General features: G+C 36.0%; 1 protein-coding gene across 13 annotated transcripts in view; it reads right to left on the reverse strand.

Moving 5' to 3' along the window:
- Positions 1-3,753: 3,753 nt before the first annotated feature.
- Positions 3,754-13,848, reverse strand: part of MIER1 (MIER1 transcriptional regulator) — a 63,079-nt gene continuing 52,984 nt past the window's right edge. For 9 of the 13 annotated variants that reach the window (XM_032137517.2, XM_032137516.2, XM_058430377.1 and 6 more), the window contains 2 exons: positions 9,500-9,639; positions 3,754-6,859 (listed from right to left, as the gene is read on the reverse strand). In XM_032137517.2, coding sequence (XP_031993408.1) covers positions 6,531-6,859; positions 9,500-9,639 — 469 coding nt within the window. In that variant the 3' untranslated portion in view covers positions 3,754-6,530. The remainder of the gene's footprint in view (positions 6,860-9,499; positions 9,640-13,848) is intronic. The other 4 variants (XM_032137528.2, XM_032137526.2, XM_058430379.1 and 1 more) reach the window with 1 other exon arrangement.

Genomic DNA, 13,848 nt, shown 5'->3' on the forward strand with positions numbered 1-13,848 from the left:
GGCTAGCAATGTAGTCATTGACATCCATGTAATTGTTTCTTCTCTTCTCCCCAGCCTCCCCCAAATCAACAGGTTTTAGAGAGTGGGAGAATGTGTAGGTATAGGATTACACAAGCAACGGGAGATGCTGGTTTCCCTAATTTAACCAGGCAACCCTTTGAAGAAAGAAAAGTTTTCAAAAATCCTAGAGTCGGAGCTCCCCCAAAAAGCAAGTAAAGTGGTACCCTCTACCAGTGATGCAGTACCTGGATGAAAACACGCTTGGTACCCTCTACCAGTGATGCAGTACCTGGATGAAAACACGCTTACACTACTACTCAGATGGAAGTGAAGAACGGCGGCGGTACAAAGGGCAACTCAGGATGTATCCCCAAAGGCAGAATAGAACAGTATCACTGGAAAGACTAGCCAGAGTTAGGCCCTAAGCAGGAGACAAATGGTTATAGGCTATGCTATAACCTATATGCTAATATGTTCAGTGAGTAAGGGAAGAGGCACTGTGCTTGGATGTGGGTGTATGATGGTGAGAAAAACAGACTCGACCCTCCCCCTCAGGAGGCTTACTGTCGGAGGGGAAAATAGTCATGCAAAACCAAATGGCACCTGGGACAAGTGCTAGGAGACTTCTTTAATAAGGGGTCTGGCCACTTTAAGTCCACCACTCACAAACAACCGTTACTTTTGGCATATGACCTTCATTACTTTTCCTAACTATACATATACACGAAAATAGATCCCTTTGCCAAAACTGGTATCATTCTGTTCAAAGGTATCTACTACAGCTCCCATCTGCTGCAATCCTAAGTGAGTTGTTTTATTCTAACCTACTAGCACTCGCTACAAGAATTTTGTGGCCAGGTGTGGTGGTCACACCTGTAATCCCAACACTTTGGGAGGCTGAGGCAGGTGGATTGCTTGAACCCAGAGTTTGAGACTAGCCCTGGCAACACAGCAAGACCCTGTCTCTACAAAAAAATAAAAATTAGGGCGTGGTGACCCACACCTGTCCCAGCCACCTGGGAGGCTGAGGTGGGAGGATCCCTTCAGTCAGGGAGGTTGAGGCTGCAGTGAGCAGTGAGCATACCACTGCACTCCAGCATGAGCAACAGAGCAAGACGTTGTCTCCGAAAAAAAAAAAAATTGCTGATGTAGTTCACGTATATTCATAGTGTGTTTTTTAAAGGCAAACATTTGTCTACTAACCACTAGAGGCAAATGCGTAAGACAACAAAGGAGGCCACACAGCAAAGCAGTTCACGAAGCTTATAATTCAGGATGTTTGAAAGCTCAAAACCACCAGCCACCCAAGTAAATTTCTGTCATGTACAAATACATGCTTAGAGGGGATTAAGGGAGTACCTTTCAGAAATAATAAAAAAGGATATACTTAGAAGGATGGGCACCACTATTAGCTCCCAAGCAGAACTAGTTTCTCATGTTCACTCAGCTAAAGCACAGCTGGTGACAAGAGTAGACTAAGGGATTTGAAAAGCCCCTCTTGGGAACAAGCTCTTAACCTAAATCTAGATTTTCTGGTCAAGAATTTAAAGTGGCTCAGATCAATCCTGATGCAGTTCTCTACCTGATCTTGTTTCTGGAAGAAACCACCCCCAATTGAAGGCCCATATATCTTCTTTTTAAAAATGTTTAAGCTCAGACATGGTGGCTCACGCCTGTAATCCCAACAAACACTGGGAGGCCGAGGCAGGAGGATCACTTGAGCCCAGGATTTCCAGAGTGGCCTGGGCAACATAGTGAGACCTCGCCTCTACAAATAATAAAAAATTAGCTGACCATGGTGGTGCACAACTGTAAACCCAGCCACTCAGGAGGCTGAGGTGGGAGGATTACGTGCGCCTAAGGATGTCAAGGCTACAGTGAGCCATGATCTTGCCATTGCACTCCAGCCTAGGCAGCAGAATGAGACTGTCTCAAATAATTTTTTTAGAAGCTTAAATATTCCTCATATTAATCCAAAGTCAATTTCAGAGATCATCTAATTTTGCTGAGTGAAACCATTTATTTTAGAACTACCTGAACTCTACAAATTCCAGTCAGTGTGCAGAAAAACAGCCAACTCTACATTCAGTCAACCATTCATGTTAACAACGATGAGAATACCAAAAAGTGAATGTTCTATAACCAGGCCAAATTTGTATTAGGCCTCCTCTCTTACAAACTTCAGAAAATCAGGAGATTCTCCACCTAATAGTAGTGCTCATGGGACAGTGAATGACAAGAAAAAAGGGATGAGTCCTAAATAATCCACAACTGTTATGGTAGAACCGGCTCTGCAGGAAATATTTTTTTAAAAGACAAAATTTCTTAGGGAAAATCATGCATTTCATGTTGGTTAATTTCCAGCAAATACGAAGTTTGACAAAAGAAAAATCTTTAGCTAGACTTATGTGGCAAAGAGGAAGGTAAACTCATTTTCTTGAGATCGTGCCTATTCCTCTCTTTGCTGTCTCTGTACTCAGAATATACTTCTACCATTAACACTTATCTGCTGCCTTCTTGAAGAATAGGGCATGCCACATCTCTGAAGCCACAAGCCAAGCAAGCATAGTACCTGGTCCAAGTATAGGCCGAAGTACTTGCTGGATATTAGAGTATATGGATACATAATGAAAGCTTGTCATCACTGACATTTAAATGTGAAACTGTCACCATCAATTTGGACAATTAGAATCCATCTCCAGTTTACATGGCAATTCTTCGATATTCTTCACAGAATAAGTAGCCTTTAAAAGTGTGTTCAAATTACTTCTTACTCAAGAGCAAGCAGAATGACATTTTAATTACATTCTACATTCTATAATTCTTTATACAAACTAAAGACAAACTGAAATTAAAAATAATCATATTCAGAAAAGGAAAAACTCCACGTCCGTATAGTTGTCAAAAGATCAGCACAATACTAAGGGTATATTACAAGAGTTTGTGGAAAAGTGCTATTAGAAAAGAAAGAGATTAATCAGATAGCCAGATAGATGAAATCAGTCTGTAAGTGGGTGGATGGATGGGTGGAAAACCCTTTAAGATTTTGCAAAGGATGAAGTTGATATTAAAGAAGAGAGTTAATTTTTATGGTAAAAAGTTCTATCAGTAGAATTATGTGATACAGAAAAAGTCATTTTGAGAGAAGAAAGTCATTTTTAGAATAAAAGGTTAAAATTTGGGAACTCCTGTTCTTCTGTATGTTACATGGTTTTCCACACTGGCATTTTTCATGAATATGGATTATAGTTGGGAAAACCTTACTATCTCTGATTTGGTAGTTACACACCCCTAGGGTCATCAGCACACATGTAAATATTGCCTATTATATTCACCAGCCCTCAGTTATTCCAAGTGCCCACTCCTAATTATCCATCGATAGCAAAGAAAATATTGTGACAAAACAAGTTTTATTTTGCAAAACATAATGTGATATGAACTCCACTACAAAATAAGGGGACAAATTATTTTTAAAGTATATAATCCAGCAGAAGAGAAACAGAGTGAATGGAGGTCTAGGGACCGAAAGGAACTCTTGTGGCAAAGGGGAAGAAGACAAACAACCATCACCCAAGATGCGGTAAAGGGGACCAAGAACCACTGAAAAAGTAGTGCAATATGTCTAGGAATCGAAGAAACAGACTGTGTGTATATATGTATATTTGCATTGTCAATAACATGCATCATTCAAACAATCTCTAATAAAATCTTAGTGAATTAATGAAAATATTCACACAGTATTGTGTAGGCAAATATGTTTAAAAAAATATTTTAATAAGCATATTCAGAATGGCAGACAAGGAATGGGAGAAGGGAATTATTTTACAGTGCAAAATTACTATGCATAAACTTAACATCTAATTTGAAATTTTAAATGCCTATTTAAATATTACTTCAAATACATTTGAAAGCTCAACAAACTTGTGTTGAACTGAATTGCAGATCCTGAACTCTATTTAAAAATACATCATGAAACAGAAAATAGCCATTCCAAATGAAAATGATAGTGCTTTGTTGGGGGTGGGAATGAGGCGGGGAGACTAAATCACTATTAACAGACTTCTTTTCCCAATGCAATTTGTCAAAAGTTCAAAAGTTCAGAAATGTACTAAATCTTAAGCAAATTAAATTCATGATATTACTAAAACTTTTTAAATAGTGCAACGACTTATCAAGTTATAGTGGCTGCATTAAGAACAAATTATTGTGTGAAATACCTGTATAAACACAAAATACAATTAAATATTTCTTTACAAAAAGCTGAGCATTACACATAATAGTGGAATGTCTTTCATTAGGTGTATTTTTTAAAGATTAACAAAAGTAACATTTCCTAAAATGTATACATGTGCCATATTTTTTCAAACATGCCTGAGAATTTACTTAAAACGCTTCTGTAGTAAGAGTTTGCGAGAACTTCACAAACCTGCAAATAAAATGCATCTTTTTAAAAAGGTGAAAATGGCATCTCCAACACTGCAATAATTCAAAAAGTACAGCATCCCTAATCTTTAAAAACATTTCTGTAGACCATCTTTGACAAAGAGCTAGGATACTTTGGATTCATTTAATAAAAAATGATTTAGAAAACAGATTGTGACCATCTGCTTGCTAAAGCTACTGCCATTCTGGATAAATTAAAGTTTTAAGTAAAACAAAACAAAAACAACAAAAAACTCATACTTCTCAACACTTCCACCCAAAACTTTGATTTACTTAGATATGTATGTAACAACAGTGAATGTACATTAAGATGAAGTCAAGTGTTGCAAAGCGGCTTTTAACACTGTTTGGGAAAAAAAGTTGTTCACATTGGTGAAGGGAAGCAGTCTGAACGTATGTTAACAGTAATACTTCATGGGGGTAAGGCCTAAACGATAATTTCTCAGTGCAAACCTTCACTCAATTGCATCAGACAGTTGAGCCATTAAAAACAAGACCACAGAAGCTTTATTTTAAAAAGGCATTGGCTCTTGAACTGATGGCTGAAAAATGAACTGGAAGAAGCATTTGAAGTATGCCTGTGTGAGAAAAACAAGAATAATTAATATTTTATAAAAGTTTGGATATAGGTTGGTCTATCAGCTATATAAAACTACATTATTTACCAAGAATTTAGCACTAAAAATAAAATGGCACTCTTACAAGGCTATGCAGATGGATAATCCTATCTGTAATCACACAGAGCAATGATTATTGTGTATCTTATTTTCACTTTGGAAAAGCATCATCAAATCTGAAAAACTGGATTGTAACTAGAAAAGTTTGAAAAGTTTTCAAACTTCACTTTCTCTTCATAAAATTGATACTGCCTGCCAACAGTTGTTCCCTGTGTGCCAATATCTAAGTATCACTTGACCCCCTCCTCTGTTTATTTAATGCAGAAATGGGAAATTTTATGATGCATATAAAAATAACAGGATTCTGGTCAGCATGATATATTTAAGCACTTAAGCTGACATTAAACTTTTGCCTTGCTTCAAAAATAATTTTGAAAATTATAGCAAATGCAAAACAAACTGCAATCTAAGCATCACGCTTAATTTCAGAATTCTCAAATTACTTGCCCTTAAGTAGAAATCTGAAAAAAAAAATAAAATAAAATAAAATAAAATTTATAATCCTTTATGAATGCTTTTACCACCTGAATAAGAAATATGACTTAATTACTACACAAACACTTAAAAATTCATTAGAAAAACCTTAGCAAAATAAAATGAAAGCTGACAGACTCAGAATAACAATTCCTCTCATAAAAGTTTACCAACTGTACAAGTTAAGAAAATTATACAAGCTTTTGTATTAAGAAAGGACAGCTCAGTCAAGACATATGTACTGTAAAAATCTTTCAAAGGCTACAAAGAATCTGGAAAAATACAGAATGTATTTCTTAAGCCCAGATAAGAATATGGAAAGACATCATTGATGTCAACAATTTTACATATACAAACCTGACCTGGTTTATTTTTAAACTTCTATATATAAAAAAATCATGCTAGCATAATTTTCAGGATTCATAAGGGTTTCCTTAATAAAGATACTCAAATTGTTTGGTGAGAAAAATGTCTGTTTTAAAGACATTTCAAGAAACTCAGAGAAATTGGTATTAAGCAGAAATTTGGACTTGAGTTTTTTCCCATTCATCCATCAAACTAAGCAAAAATTACCTTGTAGTGAAATTTTATGATTAATACATCAAATGAGAAGGTACAGATATATCTTTAGTTCATTCAAATTTACCAAAATTAGTAAATTTGAATGAACTAAAGATACTCAAATGAGAAGGTAGAGATATATCTTTAGTTCATTCAAATTTACTAATTTTTAAAATACCCTTAAAAGAGTCTGACAGCTTTAAAGTAAAAAAATCTGCAAAAGGCAGAATTATGAAACCTCATTTCCTAAAGTTAAGACTCAATTCAAATTTTCAAACTGCACCAAGGAAATCAACTTTTTAAGGTAACCCATCAACCCTGAAAATTTTAGTCACACCAGAATTTACTCCAAAGAAAGTAAAATAGGTCTAAAATTTAGTCATCTGTGTTTTCAAGTTCTTCAAATTTCCCATGTGAGACTGCTTCTTGGAAAAATTCAGAAGAACCTGGACTTTCTTTTCCATTGCTGTTTACCCTTCGCCTTTTGGCAGGTCTCTCACTTTTTTCATCAAAATCATTTTCATTTCTTGCAGTAATATGGGCAAGTTTTGGGTCAGTGGTAAGGTTATCTGTTTCATAACCATTAGTATCCATATCTGCATGAAGTGGTTTCTTATTTCCACCTGTTGGTCCATTAATGTGTAACCCTTCAACTTTTACTTCCTCTTTGTTTAATATTTCACCTGGTCCATTAGATGACACTCCTAAGTTGAAAGAAATATAAATGAAACCACAATTAGAAAAAAGTTAAATTTGCAAACTATTATAAAACAGCTTATTGTAGTTATTGTTATCAAGGAAGCAAGGTATCAAATACATAGTCTAAATTCTTGCTCTATTACTTATTAGCTATGTCTCCTTAGGCAAATTATTTACTCTTTCTGTACCTCCATTTCATTACATATATACAATAAAGATCATAATAGATATTCCTTACAGGGTTGTTGTGAAAATTAACTAAGTTAATAAATGTAAAGAACTAAGAACAGAATTTGGCATATGTTAAAAGCATATTAGGTATATGCTACAGCAAATAAGCACTGGATCCAGCAGTCTAAATAAGCTGAATTAATGGAAAATGCAGTAAATTACTCAGATTTAACAAAAGGTTTTCAGCATTCTAAAACCACGTAAAAGCAAAATGAATGCTCTTTCTTATAAAAGCTTGAGTAAACTGCCATATAAAGGCAAGATGTCATGACTTCTTTATTCTTAATGTAAATCTATGGGAACTGTACTTTAAAAGATCACACAAGGCTGGGTGCAGTGGCTCACGCCTGTATTCCCAGCACTTTGGGAGGCCAAGGCGGGTGGATCATGAGGTCAGGAGTTGAAGACCGGCCTGGCCAACAGGGTGAAAACTTGTCTCTACTAAAAATACAAAAACTAGCCAGGCGTGGTGGCGTGCACCCTGTCTCCCAGCTACTCGGGAGGCTGAAGCAGCAGAATCGTTTGAACCCAGGAGGCAGAGGTTGCAGTGAGCCGAGATTATGCCACTGCACTCCAGCCTGGGAGACAAAGCGAGACTCTGCCTCAAAAAGAAAAAAAAGAAGATCACACATTATTTACCTAAGTAGACTTAAATAATCTGTCATAATGTTAAAAAACTAATGCCGCACTATCCAAGCGTATACTTGAAAGTGCTAAATTATTTACTTAAGTAAAAAATTAAAAAGTAAATACAAATTCTGTAATAGGTGAGAAAAGTAAAAGCACAATTATTCTAATAAAAGAAAACAAAAGTTCATTTTAGAGTTGACTGTAAAATGGAATGCAAATTTTGGTGATAGGAAGTAAAATATAGGATGCATCACTGAATAATTACAATTTAATTGCTTGAAAAATACTCAACATAAAGGATGAGCCTCAAATACTGTATTTTGATCAAAGAAAATATTCTATTTTGACCAACTCAAAAATGCACTCAAATCATGAATGCACATGGGGATTATGCATCATAATGTATTGAAGAGAACAATTCTGTAGGAACAAGTCCAAAAAGCTAGCTGAGACTGTGATTAGGTCAAAAATAACTAAGATTTCAAAGTACTAATTAAAGCCCTATATAAAAAAGTAATACAATATTGGGATGACAAGTTCCTTCCTTTCTTTGAAAAAGCTGGCAGTTTTGACTGTACGTAATGTGAGTGGCTTTTGAGCTACACGTAATTTATAAGTAACTTATGAACACTTTCCTAGCCTAACAGCATGTTCTCATCAAATAGTTTTTTAAAAAGGAAAAGAAAATGATTTATTTGCTGTTAATATGTTAAGAACAAACAGGAAAAGCAGTAGTAGTACCGTCTGCCTCCCTGAGCCTATACCGTTAGTCCCAAGGTCAGAGTCTCAGCATCTTATTCTACTTCAGAATGCATGTGACAGACATTAGACATCAAGTTAACAAACCTTCTTGGACCAGGACATGGTTATGGGCCCTAAGTTTTGTTTGTTTGGTTTATTCTTAGAAGTAGTGAGGGAACACAGAGGGGTCATGAAATGAACTAAGCATATACACTCCAGCAGTACGAATGTGAGACCAAAGGTCAGAAGAGGATCAAGGCTTTCACAGTGTTTCCCTTCCAGTTTCGGTCAGGAAGAAGTCAGTTCTTCACTGGTACTCTCCTATCACCAGTTTCCTCAGAGGAGCTGGAGGTGGAGCTTACTACTTTCTTGGAACTCTTTTACTTAACAAGACCATTTAATCAAAGAAGAAATCAAAATAATTCTCTGGCTCTTACTACTGATCAGCACGGTGATCACTGGTCCACTGTATATTTTAAACGGAAACAGTATCTGAACCTCAAACAATTGGTATGCCTTTTTCTTCTCTTTTTCTTGGAGAGAAAAACAAATATTTCTGTAGAATATTAATGTACAGGTTGATACCGGCTTTGTCTTTTCTCATTCTTCAAGGTTATTATGCTATCAAAGAGAACTTAAATATTCAAAACAGTGCACTTGTTACCTTACATCAAGGTATTTCACAATGATCTGTGTATCTCATGTGAAACTGCAGGGTTTTGACCTAAGAGTTAACATAAATACTTGTATCTAGGTATCAACCCAACTAGATAGGAAAAGAGATGCTACTGAAAAAGAACAAATTTCTTACAAGAAATAGTCACTGTTGATAGTATGCTTTATTAAAATTACTTTTTAGTGATGTCCAATCACTTTGTATTCTGTTAGTATATATGTATGCTGATGTTATGTTTGTCTCATGTGTTATCATTTTTTACTTTCTGCTCTGGAAGTTTAAGAGAAACCCAAACTGAATTTCCCAAGTCACTGAAAGAAAGTGTCCCTTATTATGAAGAAAGAGAAATGTTTCTCTGGTTGCTTACCATTTTGATTAGTAGTGCTTACAGTGCCATCTTCTTTCTCAGACTGGCTGTTACTACTATTTGATGCAGTTGGGGGAGGGGATGGTGCTCGACTAGATGCAGCACTTTCACTTTCATCTAGAAGACGATCCATGTAATCCCTTAAAATTAATAAAACAATTTTTATATTAAAAAGAACTGAAAATTAAAAATTAGTTGAGGTTAAATTTAGAAGGCTTTCTTAACAAATATATCCTAACATTCACTTAACATTCATTCCAGTGCTTCATCTATCACACCAGGATCTGAATATTTAAATGAAAAGCTCCTTTTGGTTACATGTTTATAGGAAAAATACATAAAGGTTTTAAAGTAACAGATTTTAGAGACCCATTGGAAATTTTAAAGCTTGTAAAGTTGTAGGCAGGTGCTCAGAGTGGCCCAACTAGAACTGGAAGATCTCTTAACTGAAGTGATAGGGGTGATGTCTAGCAAGAGTACAAAAGAATTTCTGTACAAACACAGATTGAATTTTAAAGCTCCTAAAAGACAAATTTGAGCCTAACAAAAAGGACTGATGACCTCCTAAAACCTTCCTGGATATTTTTGGTATTATATTTCTGCCAGATCTGAGCTATAAGATGCTAACTAAATTCCTGGGATTATCTGCTGGTTTTATCCTGTCACTTTCTCATTGTATGTGAGCTCATTTCTCTCCAAATCATTCCTGAACTACATAACTGTGGTTAAGTGACATTGGTGAGCAGATCTGGGATAGAGACTTGTCTCTCTCAGGTTTAGTGTATTACCTACAAAATGTAGATAAATCATACCTCTCCTATCTAACACACATGGTTATTGTATTATATATGTACATAAAAATGTTTCATAATCCAAAAAGTGCTACTAAACCACTAGAATACAAGTCAGCCAACTATATAGCCTGTGGGCTGGCCATCTGTTTTTTGTAAATAAAGTATTATTGGAACCCAGCCACACACATTTGTTTACATAGTGTCTTTGACTGCTTTCCTGCAACAACTGCAGGACTAAGTAGTGCAATTAAGTCCTTTCTTACTACAGAGCATAATATATTTATTCTCTACCTCTTACAGAAAAAGTTTGCTGATACTAGATACTGCACTAGAATTCCCCAAGGACAGGAATTTTTAGTCTATTTTGTTTATACCTGCACCACTGGTACCTAAGTTGTGCAAGGCATAGAACAGAAAGAAGCTCAATAAAATCTTAATTGTGTTATTTATCTTAAAATTCCTTCAGCATAAATATGATAGAAATATTAGGACAAATCTCTTAGAATTTTGTGAGCAGAGTAAATAAGAAGGAAACAGTGGAAGCTCTAAGGAATTTTCTGAAAGTCTGTGTTAATAGTCTGTAATATGCTATTAATTGTAGTTATCTCAACCTATATGGTCATCACTGTCTCCTAGGTTATAGGGATTTAACAAATATAGGGATGTGATACCTGACTTCAGGAAACTTCTAATAGTCTGAGGTATAAAACTAATACATATCACAGAAATGTACATGACCATGACCTACTCAATTTACATTCTATGCCTTTTTTTCCTCATCTATAAATGAAGGGAATTCGATGGTCTTGAATACCTATAAATCTATATAGAATTAAATGGTCTTGAAGACCTCTTCAGCTTTATGCTACTCATAATTATAGAAAAATTACATAACAAATTTGAAGCACACAGAAATAAGTGTGATGAGTCCCAAAGGGACTTCAGGTGCTAAGGCTAACAGAAGACACATGATGAGGAATTGTTGGAAATAAATATGTTATGGTGGGAATGGATAATATGAAGGAAGTTAAAAGCCAAAGTAAGGCCGGGTGTGGTGGCTCACGCCTGTCATCCCAGCACTTTGGGAGGCCGAAGCAGGAGGATCACCTGAGGTTGGGAGTTTGGGCCAGCCTGACCAACATGGAGAAACCCTGTCTCTACTAAAAATACAAAATTAGCTGGGTGTGGTGGCGCATGCCTGTAATCCCAGCTACTCAGGAGGCAGCGGCAGTAGAATCACTTCAACCCGGGAGGTGGAGGTTGCAGTGAGCCGAAATTGCGCCACTGTACTCCAGCAGCCTGGACAACAGGTTGAGACTCCATCTTAAAAAAAAAATAAAAATAAAAAAAGCCAAGGTAAAGGAAACAAGAGTTGATATCAAAATTATTTTTAATTTCTGGATATAGTCATACTTCTGTGAAAGGATGGTAATTATCATTATCATTATTTCCTAAAGATTAATAGTATCCAGAATGTTCAGGAAAGGGCAGAATCAGACAAACCATCTAGAAAGCTGAAGCAGCATTCAGGTAACCAAAGTTATGCTGAGTTAATTTTTAGTTTTTGGAAAAATTATTTGGAAAGCTGAATATTTTACAATGAAATCTCCAATAGGGCTCCCAATTCTTCCAGGTAGTAAATAGGGACAATGTGTAGCAGAATCTTTCAAAGGCTGTTTGTAGGCAGAAAAGGGGAAAATGTGTTTCATTCTGGTTAACAAATGACTTTCAGGATAATGTGCTCTGAATTATGGATTTTGACCTAAAAAGGAGGATGAGAAAATTCACTCAAATTTCTCTCTAAACACATTAGCTTAATGTTTTATGAAGTCACTTAAAGTGTAGCTATTAACAGAAAGAGATGGTAATGGAAGCAAATCAGAAAAATTTATCCCCATCTGGAAAGAAATGTACTGTTTGGTCACTGCTTCTTACGGAAGATATAACACAGCTAAAAGGGAAGAGTCTCAGTAAAAAAGTATGATTCTTTCAGTTAAATAAAATTTATTTTAAAAAACCCAGTGGGGCTACAACTGAAGCCTACAAAACCATCGTATTCCTGCCTAAGGGAAAAAAACACTTTAGTTCACTTCATACTATTATACCAGGTGACCACTATTAAGATATTGTTTACTTTTAACTGTGGCCACTCTACCTACAGAATATTTAACCTTAAAAGTCATCAAAGTTACAGATAAAAGTATCTTCAAAAAGTTTTCAGAAGCTACGGGGAGATCAATAGAGAAATTAGAACATTTGGTGGCACATCGCTACCTAACCTGTTGAGCCTGACATCACAGAGGACCAACTAAGCCAGCCCACACTTTGGTGATGCTTTCTGAAAGAGAAAACTGGATGAACCATGGGTCTGACCAGCATGGCCATTCTTATGTTGTTACTGCTGATGATTACAGACTGACTGAAGCTCACGTGTGAACATTATTTCTGAAATGGTTGAAAAAAGATGTTACTATTGCTTTTCCCTATATAATAGCTTGAAAACCATGACTATTTTAAGATATATCTGCAGACTGGATGCTATATCTAATTCTGTATTATTATGCTTGAATACTACCAATGGAAAAAAAAATTAACTATAAATTTAACATTAAGCAATTAGATAAAATTTGGAATACTGCTATTTATGAAATTCCACTTTAGCAATCACCAGCTTTGAATAATGGGGGATGAGGTACACACTCCATTGTCCCATGATTTCCAAGGGTGAATCATACCCATTTATTCCCTTTTGGATTATTTTACTGTGGGCTTTAGAGCATTTGACCTTCTAAGGAAGTGACCAGCAGAGACACCTATAAATGAACTTGACCAAGAAACAGTGCAGTTTAGGGGTCTGAAGAGCAAGATCAAATAAACATACAAGCATATCTTTCTTCTTTTTTTGGAGACAGAGTTTCGCTCTGTTGCCCAGGCTGGAGTGCAGTGGTTTGATCTCGGCTCACTGCAACCTCCGCCTCCTGGGTTCAAGCAATTCTTCTGCCTCAGTCTCCCGAGTAGCTGAGATTACAGGCGTGCACCACCACATCGGCTAATTTTTGTATTTTTAGTAGATATGGGGTTTCACCATGTTTGTCAGGCTGGTCTCGAACTCCTGACCTTGTGATCCACCAGCCTCGGCCTCCCAAAGTGCTGGGATTACAGGAGTGAGCCACCGCACCTAGCCCAAGCACATCTTTCGAAGGTAATTATTTGGTCAGCTTTAAGAACATCTTTACTGGAGTACATTGACAAAGTCACAGCTTTGCATTATTTTTTTATTCTGTAAACATTAGGGAATAATTAAGGATAGTACTGTAAAGTTAATTCCACCACAACAATCACCATTTTAAAGCAATTCATGAAAGACAAGGGGTTCAATACTCTATTTAAGTAACAAATTGCCAGTGGTGGTAGAATGTTTCAATCCAAAGCTAGACTGAATGAGGTGAAGACAATAAATTCTCTTAACATGGGAATAAATTAGGCATATCAGACATTTTACATAAAGAATGGATACAACAACCCACATCTGTGTCACTGGGACTATGCTATAGT

The sequence above is a fragment of the Hylobates moloch genome, unplaced genomic scaffold, assembly GCF_009828535.3.
Source record: "Hylobates moloch isolate HMO894 unplaced genomic scaffold, HMol_V3 SCAFFOLD_18, whole genome shotgun sequence".
In the NCBI taxonomy this organism is placed as follows: Eukaryota; Metazoa; Chordata; class Mammalia; order Primates; family Hylobatidae; genus Hylobates; species Hylobates moloch.